The sequence below is a fragment of the Sphaerodactylus townsendi genome, linkage group LG04, assembly GCF_021028975.2.
Source record: "Sphaerodactylus townsendi isolate TG3544 linkage group LG04, MPM_Stown_v2.3, whole genome shotgun sequence".
In the NCBI taxonomy this organism is placed as follows: Eukaryota; Metazoa; Chordata; class Lepidosauria; order Squamata; family Sphaerodactylidae; genus Sphaerodactylus; species Sphaerodactylus townsendi.
The window spans coordinates 76,457,215-76,480,472 of NC_059428.1; the positions used below are offsets into that span (position 1 = coordinate 76,457,215).

The window sequence follows — 23,258 nt, forward strand, 5'->3', positions numbered from 1 at the left end:
GCAGAAATTATTAACGAGAGTATTAAACTGTGACTGTCATTTTACTCCCAAAAGTTATTTAAGACATTGTAATGCTGCCTTTCCACCCAATTCAGTATCCCAAAGTCATTGACATTAAAAGATTTCAAATATTAAAGCATTTGAAACATTAAAAAGCATTTAAAATGCTAATATAGAAAATATTTTTAAATTAAAACATATATACATTTTTTGTCGTGTTTAAGACAAGTAGTTCTAATCTGGAGAACTGGGTTTGATTCCCCACTCCTCCATATAAGTACTCCATACAGACTCTTATCTCATGAGCTGGATTTCTTTTCCTCATCTTGCATATTAAGCCTTCTGAATGACCTTGGGCTAGTCACAGTTCTGAAAGCTATCTCAGCTGCACCTACTTCACAAGGTGTCTGTTGTGGGAGAGGAAGGGAAGGAGTTTATAAGCCACTTTGAGATTCTTTACAGAAGAGAAAGGTGGGGTATAAATTCAGATTCTTCTTCTTATGGTAACCATACAGCTTCCAAGTCAAAAGATTTTTCAAAGGTGATTTGCCGCTGTCTGCCTCTGCATCACAACCCTGGTGTTCCTTTGAGGATGCCCATCCAAATACTGCCCAGGAGCAACCCTCCTTAGTTCTGAGATCTGATGAGATCAGGCTAGTCCCTACAAACTGTAAGTGAGATGTAAGAGAAAGTATGGGACTATATGGGGGGATGAGGGAATGTGGTCATATGAGGCATTTTCAGATATTTCTGAACAGATTCAATGTTTTTGACACAGGTTTTATTGTGTTGGTTTAATATATACATTATACCCACTAGTTTGAATTTGTTCAGTGTTTTTGATATGTAGGAGAGGTTTATGGCCAGTCAACTGGTTCTATAACCTTCAGCTGCAGTTGTGAACACAATAGGCCTGTTGAAAAGAATGAGATATGAATGGTCTGGGTTCAGCATTGCAATCATCTTTTGTTTGTGCACATGATCAGCATATGGGTAATCCTGTTGATTTTAATATTAAATACACAATTACAAACAAGCAGCATTTGGAGCAATGAAACTAGATTAATAAAAAGGTTTAAATATTTTAGTGCTTCCTTTCTGTGCATTTTCCCATTATTTCCTGAGGCTGTGGCTCTTATCAGGTTACTTGTCCCTTTTGAAAGAAAACTGCAGTTATGCTTCATTATGAGAGTTTGTGCTGCAGTGCTTTGCCATTACTAGGGCAAGTGGGGGAAAAAACAATATTGCCAGTATAATTACATCTACATTTTAGCTTGATCAGTAGCTAATGCTCATTGTCTTTTTGGTAATTGTTTATTATGTGTGCTGTAGAATGGGAAAGTATTTGAGCTCTTCAGAAAGCATTATGCATTTTTAAAAGGCACTGTTTTTTCATTACTCCAAAACTGCAAAATGCAAAAGGAATATTAAGCTGGGCATCATTTAATTTTTTATACAGGAATACAATAGCTTAAAAAAATCTGATTTTACAGTGATTATAACCTGTCCAGTTTTCCACAGACCATTCTTCAAATTGTTTTTCACACCCAGAACTACTTATTGTTCAAACTAAGATGAAATGTTTAGAATAACAAATTGTGTCCTCACCTTCTGTGAAACCAGAGTGTTTAGGTTTGAATAGGTTTAGAACATTGCTCTTTAATGGTCTGCCTCAGAAGTAACATTCAGGAGGTTTCTCATGCTTGGTTCCTATTGCTTCCCTAGTTCTGTCCAAGCAGAGCATTCTAAAACAAAGGTCCCGGAATACTAATAATAATACTAATAATACTACTAATAATATGACGATGACACATTACAACTTCCTAGGCCTCTGGGTGAGGCTCGAATTGTAATGAAGGCCAACCACCAGCTAAAGATCTGGCAGCTGTGAAATCTACAACAACAACAATAATTCGATTTGATAGACTGCTCTATCCCTGAAGGGCTCAGAGCGGTGTACAAATTAAACAAAAGACAACAAATAACAGTATACAGACAGATCGAATAACATCATTAAAATCCAATTAAAAATAGTAGCAACAATACATCCCATCCTCAAATTGATAGATGGTATCTGGTCCCAACCCCCGGAGTACACAACCAAGTACCAAAGGCAAGCAGCAGAATTTAATTTCATGGGCATCAGTGAGGGGTGGAACTCAGTGGCCAGCCTCCCCAAAAGCCCAGTGGAGCAGCTCAGTTTTGCAGGCCCTGCAGAACTCTGCCCATTCAGCATGCCTATGTTTTCACAAGTGGTGCACTTAAGTCCCAGCAGAAGCAATCAATTCCATTTTTACGACTGTACTTGTTGAAGCCTTGGATACCTTAATATGATTAATATATGTTACCAGGGTGTTTTTAACTTGCAGTCCTTGCTGTCCAGTGGAATATATATATATTTATATATTATACTATTTGAGTATAGCTCAAAGGTATCTGGCAGTAACTTGAAGCAAAACCCAATTTGATTTTCACTCTGACTTTCCCCTAAGGATGAATGTGAGTTAAACAACTATGTTAACTTGACTGGAGTGCTTAGAAAAAGTATTGGAAATGAAAACCCAGCCTGCATTTTTTTCTTACATGCTGTTTTTAATGAGGGTTTTGCTGTATATTCAGATTGTGATGCATTTGCAAAATGAGATTATGTCAGATTTACAAAGGATTCAGTGTATAATGCAGGGGTTAGTTTTGCTTATTAGTTTTGTACTGAGGCAATGTGACAGTGTGTTACTCAGTGGAGCTTTTGATACTATCTTGCAAAGGAACTGAAATCATTTTTGTTGTAGCTAACTATCAAAAGCATACATTCCTTAACCTCCCTACTCTGTAATATAACACTGAAAAATGCTAGGCCGGGGGCCAAATAATATATGGTTATGACAGTTCTGTGACTTTAAGCATGTGTCTGCTGCTTCTTTTCACCCAGTTCCTTTCTTCCCAAGCTCTTTTATGTCCAATTGGATTTACTTCTGGCCAGGACAAAAGCCTGAAAACTGGAATTGGCCACCCTTGTGCTTGGACAGTGGATGATACACAGAGAGAGATTATTGCCTTTTTCCTGAAAAGGAGAATAAGACACATGTCTGGAATTTACAAAGACCACACATTTACTGGCAGAGCTGCAGCATTACCTCAACAAAATGTGTGGAGAAGAAAGGCTTCAGGGCATCTTCTTTATGCCGCTGAAACTAGGTCCCATATATTTGTTAGAATGTAGCTGCCTGAACAATGGAACCCCAATATGAGTATTCCACAATGTGCATTCCATTGACTCACCACTACACTGGGCAAAAAGTGATTCAACTTTGTAGTCTGTGACCACACTGCTTGGTTTAATGGGAGGGGCATCCAGCAGTAAGCAAACAGAAAAAATATATATAACCATTCCAGATCCCAATTATCAGGCTTTTTCAGTTGTCTATCACTGGTCCATTCTCACAGCACAAAAAGATGTTTGTGGGATGTCTTAAAAAACGATGACTACCTCTTTTCACCCCACACCCAAAATAAGGCATCCAGGGGATTTCTTAAAAAGAGGCAGTTTCTGGGTGCTTTCCAGACAGCAAAGGGATAAAAGGGGAAAAGAGGCTGTTTCCCGACTGACTGTTTTGCTGTCTGGTCGGATTCACCCTCAGCTTGTACCTGACATTTTGTATGCAGCTGAAATGTTTCTCTCTGCCTTCATTTGCCCAGGATATTTGCTCTGCTTCAGTGGTGGGATTCAGCCTATTCGCACCTATTTCGTAGAACCGGTAGTTAATTTTTTGTCTAGTTTGGAGAACCACTTGTAATCCCACCACTGATTCCCACCACCAGAAGTTTGAAACCAGTTGTTAAATTATTTGAATCCCACCACTGCTCTGCAGGCTCTGGTCCTGGGCACCTTTTCAGCCTAAAGAGTATACAGTTGAACTCAGCTGGTTGTGCTGATTCGAGCAATATATAGTTTTCCCTTTTTAAAAAAATTCAAAGAGCTATTGGCCTCTCTCTCTCTCTCTTTCTCTCTTTCTCTCTCTCTCTCTCTCTCTCTCTCTCACACACACACACACACACACACACAGATGGCAGGGCTTGTAGTCACATGTACTTTTCCTAGGGAAAGAAAAAGCACCCTTCTTCTGGCTAATGAATGGAGAGTTCAGTTTCCTTCTCTGTTTATAGCAGGAGATAAGCTTAATTCTAAGAATCAGTGATAGACTTTGCATGATATATCAGAGCTCACATGTGAAAAACAGGCCCTTTGTACAATATACAAACATGTGTATTTTGTTTAATTGTACAATATTCTCATTGATAACACAATTTCTGTTTAACTGTACAATATTTTTATTACGGGGAAAGCAATGGCAAACTACCCCACAAAAACGGCTTGCCTATGAAATCACTGCTTGCAGTGGTATCCCAGGGTCGAACACGACTGAAGGGGAAACCTTACCTTTTATTCTCATTAATGACACAATTTCTACTGATATGTGTTACAGCTGTTTCTCAAATTAAATAGCAAAATCTAATCAGGTCATACACAATAAAAAGAGGCAGTCAGTCAAGCAGTCAAGCAGGTTAAAATTGTCTCTGTGCTAATTAGATTAGACAGAGAACCATAAAACAAAGCTATTTGGAAAAATACTAACTTGAGTATTTTGAAATTCAACATTTTAAAAAATCAGTTGATCAATATTATTTTCGACAACTGGGAACAATTTTAGCATAGATACATTTATACTGAGTGAAGATATATTTATTTTCAGTGAATGAGGTTAGGAATGGGGTGACATTAAGGATTATATTATACATTTTTGGGGATATTATTGTAAGAGAAACATTGTTCCTATATGCCTGGCTTGACATTAGTTGGAGGCACGTCATTGCATGGCTCAGTACTTCACAGATTCTTCATAGATGTGGCTAGGTAGTAGACATCTGTGAAATCATTCTGTGTTCATACTGATAGATTCTAGAATCACTGCTTTTACAATTGGCAGCAAAGATTGCTACAACAATAAATATTACTTGCCACTAGAAAGTAAAGAGGTTGCTGCTGAGGTAGTGGATAGGGAGAAATGAGTTGACCAGATTAGTAGATTGGCTGGTGGATGGAGAAATGGCAATAAATGCGGAAGATTATTGATGGTAAAAAGTTCTGAGGCTCTTGGCAGACAAAGGTTTACATTTGCCTGATATAGATTGTGGAACTTTTTAATAGTAGAAAGCAGACAGTGATTTGAGATTGTGAACTTCATATATCAAAGAAGAAAAAGCTATGTCATTCAGACAAAGAGTTTGGAAGTCTACTGCATGTTTGGATATCTTTGGATGTCTACTGCATTCAGACATCAACAAGAAGTCTTCCTGTGATCAAATGACAAGATTAATCAATGACAGTTTAGAATCAAAGTCTGTGAGAAGGAAACAAGCTTTAATTTTCCTGTGTTCGTACATACAGACATTCTGGCAAACAGAAACTCGAATCAATCCTTTACATACCAGAATGTCGTAGACAGACACTCAGTAATCAAGGCTGCAAGCAGTCTGCAGTCAATCAAGCAGTTTAGGATATCAAGCACTAGGATATCAAAGCACTGAATACAAAGGACAGTAGCAAAGGCAAGTCAGGAGTACAAACTGAGATCAAAATAGGGTTTAAGCTACAGAAACAAGATCAGTGGCTTCAGAATCAAAACACAGTGTTTCTGCCACACCACAGATTGGTTCCCAGCCTCTTATATACCAAATATCGCACCTACCAGTGTCAGTCTCATATAGCTGAGTTGCCTCAATCTGGCTCCTGAGAACACTTCTCATTGAGACTGGCTCACCCCAGAGCTGCTAATGTACTGCTGCACCTTCTTTCCTTCAACTGGCATGCAATTTCTTCCTTCATTGCTCAAGGGCCTCTGGAGCAAGCTGGCACTGAACCTCCTGTACCTGGTTTGGTGTAAGGAGGCTTGAGCCGTGGCTATGGGTCTAAGTCTGTGTGCTTTGTCTGAACTTTTAGACCTGGTTTTGCAGAAGCTACTAAAGGTTCCACCTGAGCCTCTGGGTCTGATCTTGCAAGGATGGATGGAGGCTCAGGAACTCAGGCCGTTTCTGCACGGGCGGAATATGGCGGCATGGGGACAGCAAAAACGCCGTCCCCAGGCCGCCTATCATTCAGCGACCCGCCTCGACCGTTGCTTGAAGCCGGCTGTTTCCCCAGTGGCGCGCTTTAGAAGGCATACTTGTTGGGGAAGCTGCCCGGCTGGAAGCTTTCCCACTCTCGCTCTAACTTAATGGCAGCGGCTTCAAGACACCTCCACCCCACTCCCTTCCGGCACTTACCTTGTCCCCAGGCCTCCAGCGCGTCGCTGAGGCCTGGGGACACGCCCCCCTGCCCTGCGCCTCTGGAGCAGGCACGCAGCGCCGGGGGGGCATGTCCCCAGGCCTCGGCGACGTGCCGGAGGCCTGGGGATACGCCGGGTCGGCCGGGCACCCGCGCTCCATGGCGCCGGCGTCCCGGCTCTTTTCAGGACCGTCCATGCGGACGGTCCCAGTGTCGTCGGGTCGGCGCAAAATGTACCGACCTAGCCGCTTCCGCCTCCGTGCGAAAATGGCCTCAGTCTACAGGCATTGCCTTGGACCAAATCTGTGCAATCTCCAAGTTCTGAATCCCCATCTGTGGAGTCCGCAGTCATGCTGGACTGGGTCACAACAGAGGAGCAAAGAGAAGGAATGTATGTTCACAGGCAAGTTCAGTAAAAACAGACAGGCTGGTTGTGATGTTCGAATGCAGTAGGATATTTTTTATGTCACAGCCACACAAGCTCCAACTTTGGTGAGTTTCCCCCCATTTCTTCATGTTTCAGAAAGTAAGATTCTCCTTTGAACTATTCAACATTAAACTTTAACAGATTCAGTTTAGTCTGAAAAGCATACTCAGATGAACTACATGTGAAATCTGCATTTTAATAACATGCTTTTCTTTTCATTCTGAAGACATGTAAAGCTTTTTGATACAAGCACATCTTTTGTTCTGAAAACCTTGCTTAGGTAGCTGACATTTCTTTCCTTTGAAATAAATTTTTTTCTAACTCTAACAAGGTAGCCTTATGAATACCGAATAAGTTTTTCTTCCATATCTATACATACAGTTGCTTTCATACTTTGAGATCTAACAGTACATACTTTGAGATCTAATTTCTTATTTAAAAGTAATCTTAAATAGAGTAAGGGCCATTTAATACCCTGATCCTGAGATATACTTTTAAGTGCTACATCTGGCATGTGTGTATGTATCAGAGAGAGATAGAAAGAGAGAGGGGAACCACACAACTAGTGGTATTGCACATGATTTTTCATCCAGTTGTGGATAATAGTATGCACTGGCAGATGGGAAGCATTAGAATGTCTGCCTATATCCCTTTATACAGTATCATAAGGGCTCATTAGACTGTATGCCACTGTGTCCTTTTCCATGGTAAAGGAATACAGTAAGGCAGAGCTATGGCATTAATTTGTTTATATTTTTATTTTATTAAACTTTTATGCTGTCCTTCCCCTTGTAGGCTCAGGGCAACCCACAGCATATCCAAATAACAAATATAAAATATAACAAAATAACAATATAAAACATGGAACCTGTAATAAAGTCCATATATTATCCTTCATTCAAACTCCGCTATTACATAAAGAATTGGATCTAGACTAAATTTTCCAGTGGTGGAAAAGAAATTTCCTGCCTCCCCTTTCCAACAGTTGCCCAGTGATCTCTACAAAATGCTACTCCTGTGGAATAAGGAACCCTGAGGAATCTCGTGGAGAGGTGAATCTGCAGAAAGAAGGAGGTTTCAGAGAAAATGGTCAATTTAGTTTGGATCCAACCAGAATTCTGCTGTCATTAACCAAATTAAACAGATTTTTCTATGTATTGTTGAAGGCTTTCACGGCCGGATTCAAACTGATGAAAAAACATAATTTACAAGCAATCTTCAAACCTAGCTAGAGCAGATACTATGCTCAGCAAAGGCCAAGAGAGACCCTCTAACTTTTGCAGGAGTCTATCACATTCCCTGCAGCTGTGGAAAGGTCTACATAAGAACCACAAAATGCAGCATTCAGACTCGTATTAAGGAGCACGAAAGACACTATTGGCTTAACGATCCTGAAAAATCTACAGTAGCAGAACATGTCCTAAACAAAACTGGACATAACATTTTATTTGAAAACACTGAAATTCTGGACAATTTGGAAGGTTACTATGTCAGACGGTACAGGGAGGCCATTGAAATCCTCAAGCATCAAGACAACTTCAACAAGAAAGAAGAGACTCTGAGAATGAACAAAGTTTAACAGTACTTAACAAATTAACAGTACTTAAAAAAACCCTAGAATCAAAGGCCAAGGGCATTCTAAATTCATGGTCAATGGACTCCAACCAAACACAGGATTTGCATTCACCAATACTGCTGCAGGGAATTCAAATGCATAAGAACATAAAGAACAAGCCAGCTGGATCAGACCAGAGTCCATCTAGTCCAGCTCTCTGCTACTCACAGTGGCCCACCAGGTGCCTTTGGGAGCTCACATGCAGGATGTGAAAGCAATGGCCTTCTGCGGCTGTTGCTCCCAAGCACCTGGTCTGTTAAGGCATTTGCAATCTCAGATCAAAGAGGATCAAGATTGGTAGCCATAAATCGACTTCTCCTCCATAAACCTATCCAAGCCCTTTTTAAAGCTATCCAGGTTAGTGGCCATCACCACCTCCTTTGGCAGCATATTCCAAACACCAATCACACATTTCATGAAGAAGTGTTTCCTTTTATTAGTCCTAATTCTTCCCCCCCAGCATTTTCAATGTATGCCCCCTGGTTCTAGTATTGTGAGAAAGAGAGAGAAAATTCTCACTGTCAACATTTTCTATCAAATGCATAATTTTATAGACTTCAATCATATCCCCCCTCAGACGTCTCCTCTCCAAACTAAAGAGTCCCAAACGCTGCAGCCTCTCCACATAAGGAAGGTGCTCCAATCCCTCAACTACAAATGTAAATGGACTGATAACCCCACCATCAATACAATGCACTCAACTGCAGCCAAACACTTACTGATTAGTTTCCCACCCTGGGAAATGGACAATATATACCCCACTAAACATTCCCTTCTCACTGAACACAGTGTGTTTAAGACTTCTCTCTGTGATACACCTCTGAAGATGCCAGCCACAGATGCAGGCAAAACATTAGAACCAAGGTTCACCAGACCATGGCTACACAGCCTGGAAAACCCACAACCACCAGATTTTTATATGTTTAAAGTGGAAAATATTTATTGTTTGAAAAACACATGACATGGAATTAACAGGTGGACACACATTTATTTACCATGGTGAATGCTTCTCTCACTTCTGGAATACTACTGAGTTCCATGCCATTCCAAGTAGAAAACAGGGACAAAGATATGGTTCATCCCTCAGTTGTATGAGTACTTCAAAAACATAACACAATATCCACTGTCTCCTCTTGATGTTGGAGCTTGGTATAGTGAAAATGCACAATTTTAACATCACATTTGTCCTTCACAGGAATTCCAAACACCTCATACAAAGACTCCCTACCACACCCCTGAATTACAAGAAGGGTAAGATTGCAGCAATCATACATTTTGGCTTTTTAGGCTTGTCAAAATCTGTGGACACTCTAAAATACTCAATAGCTTTAGGCAGCTCAAAAAAACTATGTCATGTCTTAATTCCCGAGGAAAGTGAATGCTTTCAGAACCTCCAGACAACAAGACTCAATATTTCATTCAAAGCAAAATCCAATTCTAAAGTATAATAGGAGTATTTGTTTAAGCAATGGAAAAAATAAACGTTTCTGATATTAAGAAATGGCTACTGAAGCACTATTTTTAAAGCAATCATATACATCATATAAAATATAGCTGCAATGTCTCTTTCCTGAGTTACTGTTGCATTTCATCTTCCAATGATAAAACTGCATAACATCTCCAGCAGTAAAAACTTAAATAAATCTTGCCATCCATATGTGTGTGCCATCCATACGTGTGACTTTTAAGTTACACACACACACACACACACACACACACACACACACACACACACACACACACACACACACACACAAATACAATAACCACAGTACAAGAGTCAAGTAGCCCCATCTACTATTAGTTCCCATTGGAAACAATGGGGGATGGGAGCACCCACTTTGGGGATCCATAACTTTGGATCCCTGAACCAAACATCACCAAACCTGGCTGGTATCACGAAGAGATTATCCTGATGATACTACCCAGGTTTAGTGAAGTTTGGTTCAAGGGGTCCAAAGTTATGGACCCTCAAAATGTAGCCTCAAAATGTTTACCAAACTTGGATGGTATCACCAGGTGTGTCACCTGATGATACTCTGAAATTGTGGTGCTGCTAGCCTAAAAACTGCGTTCTCTGGCGGCCGAAAAAGTAAAAACCCTAAAATATTTTTAAAAATACACCTGACTCGTGTATAAATCAAGTGGGGCTCCTTCAGCACAAAAAATGTGCTGAAAAACTCAACTTATACATGAGTATATACTGTGTATGTCAAGGATATATGACTCATTCTATGGGTCTTGTAAGAAAAGTAATATCTAGTGTCAAAGCTTAATCTCATGTTGGAGCACTGCATAACCTATTCAGAAATCTACTATTTTTCCACATATTTATGTGCATGGCATTGAACTGCTAATGGCATATTAACACCCACTGAGTAGGGTTGGTAGATGGCAAAAAAATTCGGGCCCAGTTTGGATTTGGGCCAGGCATGAATGAATGGGCTCGGATCAGCTGAGTTCCGAGCCTACCAGGCTCGGATACATCCAAGCCTGCAGGAACATCCAAGAAATTCAGGTGCATTTTTCTTTTTTGCTGTTTTTTCACGTTTTGGCCTGCAGGGGGCGCATATTTTGATATATCGGCACCAAAATTTCAGAGTGTCATCAGGAGACTGTCCCAATGATCCCCCCCAAGTTTGGTGCAGTTTGGTTCAGGGGGCGAAAGTTATGGACCCCCAAAAGGGGTGTTTCCAATGGGAGCTAAGGAGATGGGGGCTATGGACCCTTTGAGGGCCCATAACTTTGGCTGAACCAAACTGCACAAAACTTGGGTGTATCATCGGGACAGTATCCTGATGATACCCTGAAATTTTGGTGCTAATACATCTAAAAATGGGTCCTCTGCAGGCACCCTCAGAAATTTGAAGGAGATTCTTTGTTCTGCAGTGACTTTGCTCCATTGCTGTCAATGGGGAATTTCTGGTGCAGCCTGTGGGGTTCATATATCTGAAGGCACAGTTTCAAAACTGTCAGGGTATCTTTGGGAGAGTCTCCGGATGACACCATACAGGTTTGGGGAACTTTGCTTTAGGGGGTTCAATGCTATGGGGCCCAAAAAGGGTAGGGCCCATCTCCCACTGCCCCATGAAGCAAAGTTCCCCAAACCTGGATGGTGTCATCCAGAGACTCTCCTGAAGATACCCTGTGATGGTGGTGATTTTGGGTGACCGTGCAAAAATCATGAGGATCCATGAGGATCCATGTTTTTCAAACAGGTTTTTGTGCCACTGCCTTGCCATGGAACGTGGGATGCGTGATTGTTTTGGTGCTGCCTGTATAGTAAGACATGGTCTACAGTTTTATAGTTGTTTCATTTCATCCTAATCAAAAAATCATGTGAATTCATGAGGATCTGTTTGAAATCTGGCTCTTGCTCAGTTTTGCACTAGTGCAGCGCCACGGAGTGTGGGATGAGTGATTGTTGTGTTCAGAGTTGTGGCTAAGGGCTTGAGCTGTGATTTGGTGGTAATTTATTGGTAACTGAGGAAATCAGGAGGATCCATGAATTTCCATGCTTTTTAAGCATGTTTTTGTGCCATTGCAGTGCCACGAAGCGTGGTATGTATGATAGTTGTGTTCAGACATGTGGCTATGTACTTGAGCTGTGATGTGGTGGTGATTTTGGGGATCCATGCTTTTTAGCATGTTTTTGCACCACTGCAGTCCCACGGAGCGTGGGATGCCTGATTGTTTTATGCAGACATGTGGCAAAGGACTTGCGCTGTGATCTGGTGGTGATCACAAGTTCCCGAAACCTGGATGGTGTCATCCAGAAACTCTCCTGAAGATATCCTGTGATGGTGCTGATTTTGGGGTGACTTAGTGCAAAAATCATGAGGATCCATGTTTTTCAAACAGGTTTTTGTGCCACTGCATTGCCACAGAATGTGGGATGCATGATTGTTTTGGTTCTGCCTGTGGACTAAGACATGCTCTACAGTTTCATGGTGATTTCATTTTATTCTAATGAAAAAATCATCTGAATTCATGAGAATCCATTTGAAATTATCTGGATTCGGCTTTTACCCAGATCCTGTGTTTCTCCCCCCAGTGGAGCCGACCGTCTGGGGGTAGTTTTATTTTTTCCCTGCCATTTTTCCTGTTTTTTGGAGGGGGTTGGAGTGGGGCACCGGTGGTGGGTGGGTGGGTGGGTTTGTGTGTGTCCCCCCCTCACTGCTGCAGGGTTGCAGCAAAGTTTGCACGCTTCAGCAGTTGTTTCCTGTCGCCTCCCCTGCATCAGCCAAACCCCTGTCATGGGTTACTGGTTCAGATGGACTGTCACCAACAGAAACCAGTCCCTCCCCTCCAGTTCTCCCTTTTTCCAAGGAGGATTTCTCCCCCACCAACCCCCGTTTGTTTGGGGTAGCAAGGTAAGAAAAATGGCAAAAAAAGAACACTGAAGCTGTTGCCAAGAAATCAGCCTGTCCTTGCTTCTCTTGCAACTGAAAGTCCCCAAACAACTTTTTTGTATGGACCCAGGGGGAAGGAGGAGGGGTGGAAGGGCAATTTTCCAGGGAGAAAGGGGGGCAGTGCTATCAGTGAGCAGTGACTACATGGCCTCTTTTTTTGGGGGGGGGGGAATCCCGTGCTGCCCTTGCATACACGTGGAAGGTTTTTTCTTTTTGCTCGGCTGACCCGGCAGTTCGGCTGAGCTGCATGCTCCAGACCCCATAAGCTCGGATCGGCTGAGTTTCAGGCATCCCAAACTTGGACAAGCAGCCTCCGAGCGCATTCGAACCATACGCGGCTCGGGCCGAGCTGTGGGTCGGCCAAGCCAAATCGCCAACACTACTACTGAGCTTGTAAAGATCAGAGTCTCCTGGATAATACCATTAAATATAGCTATTTTGGTGAGGCTGAGGCTTTTCTCTATAATCAATGTTCTGTATCCTTTATACATTTCCACATGCATGTCTCTTCCAATGCTATTATCTGTACATTAAGATCATTCAAGATCATTCACATTCTCATTCTCTGCACAAGGAAGGGACTTATTTTTGACCATCACCAAGATTTAATGTCTGAAGTAGGAATTCAATAACATTTGGATTCAGCAGAAGAAAGGTTGTATTTCCTTTCACACAAAAAAATTAGAAACCACATTCTCTGGTATTTACCAAGTGGTGCAGAACAATATATGTTAAATGCATTAAGCTTCAAACATTAATCCTTAGCATACCATTAGTAACTATCAGGTGCCTGCTATTCCAGCAACTGAGAAAGAAAGCAAAGAACATAGGCACACAGAAAATGGGAGGCTCAGTTACTTTCCAGTTCAACGTGCATCCTGCTTGTGGGAAGTGATCATGAGAATTGAATGTTCAGTCAACTGTCTACATAGAAACAGGTTGAATGTGTTTAATTTGCATGGAAAAGACAGTTGTATATGACCCACCAATGCTTCCACCTCAAACATCACATACTTAATAAGGACCAAAAAAAAACCTTTTGATGTTTTGCATTGAGACTCACATTTTTGGTGCACTTGTAGCTGTTCATGTTGACGTTGACGTGAGTCCCTCCTGCTCCTGCATGAGTGGACATGAGCATCTCTTGCCTCTGCATTATTGTCGGCTCATAAGGACAAAATTAAGAACATAAGAACATAAGAACAAGCCAGCTGGATCAGACCAAGGTCCATCTAGTCCAGCTCTCCGCTACTCGCAGTGGCCCACCAGGTGCCTTTGGGAGCTCACATGTAGGATGTGAACGCAATGGCCTTCTGCGGCTGTTGCTCCCGATCACCTGGTCTGTTAAGGCATTTGCAATCTCAGATCAAAGAGGATCAAGATTGGTAGCCATAAATCGACTTCTCCTCCATAAATCTGTCCAAGCCCCTTTTAAAGCTAACACCCAGGTTAGTGGCCATCACCACCTCCTGTGGCAGCATATTCCCAAACACCAATCACACGTTGCGTGAAGAAGTGTTTCCTTTTATTAGTCCTAATTCTTCCCCCCAGCATTTTCAATGAATGTCCCCTGGTTCTAGTATTGTGAGAAAGAGAGAAAAATGTCTCTCTGTCCACATTTTCTACCCCATGCATAATTTTGTAGACTTCAATCATATCCCCCCTCAGCCGCCTCCTCTCCAAACTAAAGAGTCCCAAACGCTGCAGCCTCTCCTCATAGGGAAGGTGCTCCAGTCCCTCAATCATCCTTGTTGCCCTTCTCTGCACTTTTTCTATCTCCTCAATATCCTTTTTGAGATGTGTCGACCAGAACTGGACACAGTACTCCAAGTGCGGTCGCACCACTGCTTTATATAAGGGCATGACAATCTTTGCAGTTTTATTATCAATTCCTTTTCTAATGATCCCCAGCATTGTTGTATACATTCAGAAAACAGTGTCCTCCATCATAGGGTGGAAAGTATATATACATCCTCTTCATGTAAATACTATGCTCAAGAGCTGGTGATTGCATGGAGGTGGTGGAGGGCCAGCACATATCTATGTGGGCCTGTAAAAAGTGAAAGGCAGCAAAACAGTCCCAATCAGGGATAAATTTGAGTGATGTATGCTTGAAAAAATAGGGTGTTTTAATGATCCAGAGAAGACTGAATAAACTGTGCAGGCACAAAAGTGGTCAAAGCTGCAAAATGGAACTGAATGGAATGTATCTACTAGGACAAAACTGATTCATAATCTTTTAGCACAAGAAGCAACCACATCCGATGCAAAACTGTTCAGTTTGAAATTTGGATTGTACATTGACACTCACAGCACTTCAGCTACAGGAGTTCATTCTTGTGTAAAAAAGATGTTTGATCAAAGATAACTCCACATTCCTATTCAAAGCTGGTTCCTGGGCCACATCTCTAGATAGTGTCCAGCTTATTTTTTCAAGTGCTTGCCCATTTTATTGCTTCAGCAGTCCCAGTTACTCAGTGTTTGACCTTCAGTTTTAGACTGCCTGTAACCACATAGGTTATTAAAGCTTCTTTTGCAAAATTGAACTGTAAAGTACAAAGCACACTACTTTGCATGTTATGCTTCACAGAATATTTTCTCTAGGAGGGAAGAGATAGCATCTGGTTAGGGAGGCAATCAAAGAGAAAAGGGGCAGTTAATCAGGTAATGAAGAATAACAAGTGGCCTAGGCAAGCAATCAGTTGTCAGTAAATCAAGAATTAATGATCAGTGGTTACCAGATAGTATTCGTAGGCACATAACATTGCATATTTGTAACCTCCCGTTTTCAATGAGATAGCTTTATGTTTTCTCCAAGACTTGAAAATACTCCCTGATTATCTCTTTCACAAACTATGGCCCACTCTGCACGGGCCAAAAACGTGGCTCCTGGAATGGTAAAAACACTTTTTCAGGGGTGCTGTTCACACGGCTGCTGCTTCTGCATCAAGGTAGCACTGTGCTTTTTCCTGGAAACAGGTGGGGCAATGAAAACAGCATTTCCCAGCCAGCGTTATGCAAATGGCACCGGGTTGGAGGCGCCACTTTTAGGCACCTCCTGCTTTCCCTACACTTACCTTCTCTTCCTGCAGAGCTCCATAGGGAGGAGAGACATGCCCATGCTCCCCTTCGACCCCCAGGGGTTGGAAGGCAGCATGAGCATGTCTCCTTGTCCCTGTGGAGCTCTGCAGGGGGAGATGGTAAGCGTGGGGAAACAAAATGGAGGCGCCTTTGCGGGCCACGGCTGTTCTGGGGCCATTCACACCTTAACGTGTGAACAGCCCCAAGGCTACACCGACACCATATATGCCAGTGTGCAGCTGCTTTGGTTGTCCATGCGGAACGGGCCCAACTTTATGCAAGGGAGGGAGAATTTTCTATAGAAACAAAAATAGCTTGCTTGCCACTTATGATAAAATTAGATCCATTTGATAGAGTTTTGATGAAGCAACAGGGATTAGGCTTTTCTCTTGTTGGCTGTCTATTACATTATAAACAGCCTTGTGAAAATGTGAGACTTCTGATACTTTATCCACTTTTCATGGACCTAGAACAGGCTATATGCTGTGTTCTTCCTTCTATGTTTATATGTAACACTTTTTTTTGCTAGGGATTTAGCGTGTTTGACAGACAAACATTTTTTGGGGGAAGGATTTCATGAGGCTTTATTTTATTATGGATATTATTAATTTAAAACATCCTGACCCATAAATAAAATCAACAAATTAATATACATAGAATAACCCAATTTTTACCACTGATATCAGTTACAACAGAAGAGACATTTTAAATGAAGTGTGATTACTGCTAACATTTTCTCAGTGCCTTAAAAATCAGACAGAATATTTACCAGAAGTAAGATGATATAGAAATTTATCACAGTTAGAAGAGAGTGAGAAAAAAATCACAAGAATATTGATTTTCTAGTCATGTCATGTGAAGTTGAATGCATGCAGAAAACCTGCCCAATTTCATGCATTGTTTGATTGGTTTTTCATGTGGCTTTACTGCTTTAATCTCTGGTTAAAAAGTTACTTTGACTTTTCATAAATTTTGATGGAATATCAATGGTTAGATTCTTATTTGAAGTAGTGAGTAATTTTCTTTTACATGCATAACTAATTCTGTGCTCCCTTTCCAATTTTACATTGCTCATCCTGTAAGAACAAATTAAATTTACAGCACAAGTAAATATATTGTTTAAAATAATTGTAAAAGATCTTCAGGGAGCTTTATTTCATGTTTTTTATTATACCACTACACATTATTTTAACATCTCACTGAAATTTACTACCTGGGATACATTCCAAAGGTTATTAATTTAAAATTTTCATAATTTAGGATGGCTATTGATAAGCATAGGCTTTTATGTAACAAATGTGCATAATATTTCAGTAAATATGTTGTAAAACTAATGTTATCATGGATTATAAGACATTTAATTTCTTACAGTCATCATCTACAAAGACTTGATGCAATTTGTTTACACAGGATAAATCATATCCGAGATGTGTACACCAAGAGGCATTCATTATACAACTGACAGGTCCCTGGTTTAGTTGTAAGTGAGCCTAGCCCTTGTGTACTAAAAAAACTTTAAAAAACCCTGACATGGAAGAAGAAGAGTTTGGATTTAAATCCCGCCTTTCTCTCCTGCAGGAGACTCAAAGGGGCTTACAATCTCCTTGCCCTTTCCCCTCACAACAAACACCCTGTGAGGTAGGTGGGGTTGACAGAGCTCCAAGAAGCTGTGACTAGCCCAAGGTCACCCAGCTGGCGTGTGTGGGAATGCACAGGCTAATCTGAATTCCCCAGATAAGCTTCCACAGCTCAGGTGGCAGAGCTGGGAATCAAACCCGGTTCCTCCAGATTAGATACATGAGCTCTTAACCTCCTATGCCACTGCTGCTCCTTCACCTTAATTATTCATTCTCTCATTTACTCATAGTGGTCAGTGATTTGAGCCTGTGGATAAGACAGCTGGAACAATGTTAACAGAGATTCCAGCTTTACATCTAGCTTTTCATGCATGTGGTTTGTTTCACATGTCTTAAGTGGACTTTTGCAGTTAATATCTCAATACAATATATCCAGTGGTGGGATTCAGCAGGTTCGCACCACTTTGGCAGAACCGGTTGTTAAAATGGTGCTTGTAAACAACCAGTTGTTAAATTATTTGAATCCCACCACTGGAACCGGTTGTTAAATTATTTGAATCCTACCACTGAATATATCTAAATGGCATATAGATATGTCACTTCCAGCACTAACATACCTATTCACATTTCCCTGCCCTCTACAATTCCCACCAGTTTCCAGTTCTGAAATTTTATTATAAAGTGTTTGGGGAATGCTAGAGTGTTGTGTCAATGCAGTGTCATTTCTGGGCTTGCAGTGCAAATGACATCATGCAGTTGGTAATATGTATAGGAGATTTCCCACCCCCACATGTAAACCAAAAGACAGAGAAGAGAGTGGAGGCCCATCCCAGCCGCAGAACTCCAAGGCCAGAGCTAGCAGATAGCAGTGCACCTGCAAAAGCGAAAGTGACTCCCAAACAGGTCCCCCTCCCAACAATGCCATCCTGACAATAGCCAATGAAATGGTGAATGTAGTATTTTCATGAAGAAATAGCAAGGGTGTGACATTAACTGACATCTCTGAACATCTTTTTGCAGATGAAAGGGAAGATGTTCAAAAGAAAACATTCACAAAATGGGTAAATGCACAGTTTGCAAAGGTAAGATAATTATTAAATTTTCTATTAAAAATAAATATCAAAATTTTCTAAACTGTTACATTCCTGGAAATAACAGCACTAAACTGTGAATGCTCAGTGCAAATATTGTTTTCCAGCAGTTGATTTTGAAAGGCAAGTGGGCTGTCATGGTTGCTGAGACAAGTGGTGGTTAAATCATTTATGAAGAAGTCAAATGATTAGTCTTGAATATAACAGATAAGTGGATAGAGAGAGTACTGCTCAACTCCAGGATTAAACTGAGTTTCTGGATCCATTTCAGCCTGCCTTTGGTCCACGTTTGGGGACTTGAACTGCACTAATGGGTACCAGGTAGATAATATTTGCTTAGAAACTCACTGGCTTTGAGTTTGATGGAGAAGTACAGTTCTTTCTTGGAATGATTTCGCTTTTCATTCTTTTTTAAGTGGGGGCTATTTTGTAATAACTCATTTAGATGAAGATAATTCAATACTGCTTGCTCATGATAACAGTCAATAATTTGTCATCATTGGCATCTTTGTTTGCAGAAGCTTATGTGTGAATATTTTAAATGAATAGCCTTGATTGCAGAATGGAGTCAGATGGCTGGTGTGGCTTCAGAAAAATTTCTTATTAAAATGAATCGAAAGGGTCTGCCTTTATTATAAACAGATGGTGAAATGTATGATGTCACTCTGATCTTAGAATTGAACAGAATTAATTAACTAAGAGCAGCATAAAATATTGCAAGATGACTGAATCATTTTGGATTTTGAAAAAAATTTTTTGGATTTTTTAAAGAAGTCAGAGTCAGTTCTTAGGAAAGCAGTAATAATTGCTGATCCTCATACAGGCATACCAGCAACAATAAAATTATATCATGTAAAATTAAAGTAGTCTGGATTGGCTATTTGTTGGATAAGTAATAACAGATCAGATCATTCTTCTTTTATATATTTTTGTGAGCTCTGCTTTTATTCATCTGGGCCAGAGTATGGGGGAGGCTTTGAAGTCACCTGAACCACCTGCCTTGTCAATCAGAGGGTAGTAATTTAAAATAATAACAACCTTGTTTTCATGTAGATATATCTTCAGACCATTAGTATAAACTTGAACATGTACAATTATAGAGTTAAATCTTTATAAGCCCATTGACTTCAATAAATTTAGAAGAATGTGACTGTTTTTAGGAGTGCACTATTACTTTCTTCAAATTTATGTTTGAATCCTGTTAGTATATGTAATACATAGTAAAGGGAATTCTGTGGCAGGAATTATCCTGATCTTAGTCACCATTGACATATCTTTACAATTAAGAAACTTTTCCAGCTCCTTCATGACATCCCTTCTCAGTCTTAATTTCTCTCTGGTTTCTTTGTTGCAGTCTCACTTTTGGTTAATGATTGAGCCAAGGAATAGAAAATCTTTAACATTTTCAATTTTTTTTCATTGTCAGCTTTGTGTGATTCCCCAGTAGTCACTAGTTTTGTCTTTTTGATATTCAGCTGCAATCTTTATTTGGTACTTTCTGCTTTAACTTTCACCTGCAGTCATTCCAAATTACAAGTTACACATCAAAACAATCAGACATTGTAGCCACCCATTTCTTTTAAAACAGGCCATAGGTTTCTATGATCCACACAGTCAAAAGCTTTGCTATAATCTATGACACTGTGGTTAATTTTCTTCTGAAATTATCTTCTGTGTTTTATTCTTTCTGAATCCAGATTAAACATTTCTTGTTTTGTAATCCTGTAAATTATATAAAATGCATATGTTGATTGTAACTGTATGAAACAAAATAAATCTGAGAGAGTATTAAATGTTGCCCCTATCAGAAACTAAATCTCCCAACAGATCCTTGTTCAAAGACACTGCTGAAATGCTTTAGGTGTAAGGCTTTACTACGTCATTAATAATGGTAGGAGCCAGTGTGGTGCAGGGATTAGAGATGGATCTTGGAGACCCATTCAGCCAAGGAAGCTTGCTTGGTGACCTTGAGGCAGTCACACACACTCAGCCTATCTTGTCTCACAGGGTTGTTGTGAGGATAAAATAGGAGAGAGAACAATTTAAGTCATGGTAGGTTGCCACTGGAGACTAAAATGGGTTACAAATGTTGCAAATAAATACAGTCACCAAGTAATTTATAGGAAAATGCACATGAGGAGTTGTAATAGGATCACTTGGAATGAGTGTGAGCTGCCATCAAGCCTTACCATGCTAATTTCAATATTAGGTGTACAGTGGCTTTTCAGAATGGATTTATGGAGGAATGGATCTGATCTTAATTTTGGGATTGTCAAATTTTGGGAAGGGGAGACAACTAAGACAGATTTAAAATAAATGCAGCCCAGATAAACTAGTTGCGAATTGAACTCAGGAGAGTTCATTTATTAAATTGTTCTAAACTGAAGTCAACAGTAAAAAGAATGTGAGCTATAAATAAAAAGCCAGCTTAAGAGCCAATTGATAGGAGTTCTGTCATTGTTAATTGCATCCAGTATTGTGATGCATAACTGAAGAAGCTAAAGCATTGTTTAACCTATGAGTTTCAAGGGGAAAGCTGTTCTTTTTTATTTTTTCAAATAAAATCTGGCAATCAAACCACATTTGCTTTCTGATATTTTCAGGAAAATTGAGGTTTAAATGGTTTGTGCTTTATGAAAGGACAAATTAATGTTTATTTGTTTTTGTTTATTAAAATATTTATACCTCACTTTTCCTCATGGTTTAAGGTAGCTTTGGGGTGTTGACTCTTGATAAATAACACCCTAGTAAAATTGAAAAGACAGCAGTTATTTTTTGCTAAGTCCCATGGTGAATATTTATATTCATCATATATGGAACCTTAGACTTCAGATAATCAGGCCCTTGAATAAATCTCGATGCTTTATGCACAGGGTTTCATTGGCCTAAGGCAGGGATATTGAAGGTAGAAATGTTGGACTCTCTGGTGATATATTATGCTCTAGGCAGTTGTATCAAGGGAGAAAAAGTGAATAGAATTAGAGGGAAAGGGGTATATGATGGATTGTGCCTAAGAATGTTAATTTTCATTTAGTGTTGTGTTCTACCATAATATTGAAAACAGCAAAGAGTCCTGTGGCACATTTTCAAAAATTTATTCGTAGCATGAACCACTGCCTACTTCAACAATGTTACATTTAGTTGGAGGAGGGTTGTGTGAATCATTACAAAGATTCTGCATTTTAAGACATTGCAAAGTGCAGGTGAAAATGAGGCCCAGTCAAAAGAATAATGGTCTAGTCAGTTGGTGTGGATCACTTCCAACAGCTGATTAATTAGTAAGATGAGCAGAGGGTCTGTGTTTCTTCTGAAAGTCAAAGTGTGCCTATGCTCTGTGTGGGCAAAAGTCAGAAAGTGTTTGGGTTTCTGAGAGAGAAGTTTTAGGTGATTTTGCACTTGAGAATTGACATAGGGTCGACTCATCAGGCTGAAAGAGTCGACCTATGTCAATCCCCTCGTAACTTCCCACAGCAGTCGAGGTTGTCCTGCCAGAGCCGAGTTCAGAGGGCAGGATCACCTTGGCGCGTCATTCACTCTTCATGCCTGTTATACGGAAGTGGGGGGGAAAGGCGCGCTTTTTGCTGGTGCGAGTCTTCCGTTCTGTGCATGCCCAAAACATTCGTCTGTGATTGGCTGAACGGGCGAATTGACCCGCTGAAGATTCACCACTCCCGTCAGCTTTGCTTGAGTTCAACCTAGCTTCGCCGGTTTACCCCACCTCGGAGGTGGAGTAGAAAATTTAATGGCAGAATGGAGCAGAGCAGAATGAACCCACGTCGGATTCACCAGATGTGGGGAGCACTTGGGTTGAACATAGGTCGAACTTGAGTTCCCACGGTGAGTGCGAAGTCACCCTTAGAGTGTCAAAGCTCTGTGAGAGAGCTAGAAAGTCAGAGTGTATACAGAGAAAGTCAGAGCCACAATAAACTGTTAGACAAAATCAAGACAGAGAGTATGAGAGAACTAAGAGAGAGAGAGAGAGAGAGAGAGAGGTTATCAGAAAGTGTCAGAGTGAATTTATGTGAAATCCCCAAAGTATTTGTTGCTTCAGTTTTATTTTATTTTGTAAGTATTTTGCTTTAAACCTTGAAGTTACCTGTCAGTTATAAATAAAAGTTTACTTTGAAGAAACACTGAAATCCTACCCTATTTTGTAGGCCATCCACTTTGCCTTATTTTCATGCACACTACCAAAAGGAGATAAAGAGTATTTGTTTGTTTTTTTAATTTATAATCCTGGTGGCAGTTACCATATGGGGAAGAATTAAGGAAAAAATATTAGTTGGCACTTATTATATATTTATTTATTTTTAAAAGGGTGGACATGGTGGCTGTGGGTAGAAGGGTCATCACTGTTGCTGAACCATTAATCAATGAAAAAGCTAAAATTTATTAAAGTAGTAGAGCTCAATGCTGGCTCATTTTTTACTTCATGCACTGTAATATTTTTACTCCTCTTATCTTTCCTAAAAAGTTCTAGGGTTGCAACAAATTTCTCAGCAAACCTATGTGGTATGATCAGACTGGTTATGTTCAGGGATATGTTCAGATTGCATTAAGCAACTTGAACCAGTTTAGCATAGCGGTTAAGAGTGGTGGACTCTAATCTGGAGAACAGGGTTTGAAGCCTATTCCTATACCTGAAGCTGGCTGGGTGACTCTCAGAACTTTCTCAGTTCTCTCAGAACTTTCTCAGACCCACCTACTTTACAAGGTGTCTTTTGTGAGGAGGA

At 40.4% G+C, this 23,258-nt stretch overlaps 1 protein-coding gene across 2 annotated transcripts in view; it reads left to right on the plus strand.

The window, feature by feature from the left end:
* DMD (dystrophin) overlaps window positions 1–23,258 on the plus strand; it is a 1,175,169-nt gene that overhangs the window by 173,488 nt on the left and 978,423 nt on the right. For both annotated transcript variants that reach the window (XM_048495459.1, XM_048495460.1), the window contains exon 2: window positions 18,455–18,516. In XM_048495459.1, coding sequence (XP_048351416.1) covers window positions 18,455–18,516 — 62 coding nt within the window. The remainder of the gene's footprint in view (window positions 1–18,454; window positions 18,517–23,258) is intronic.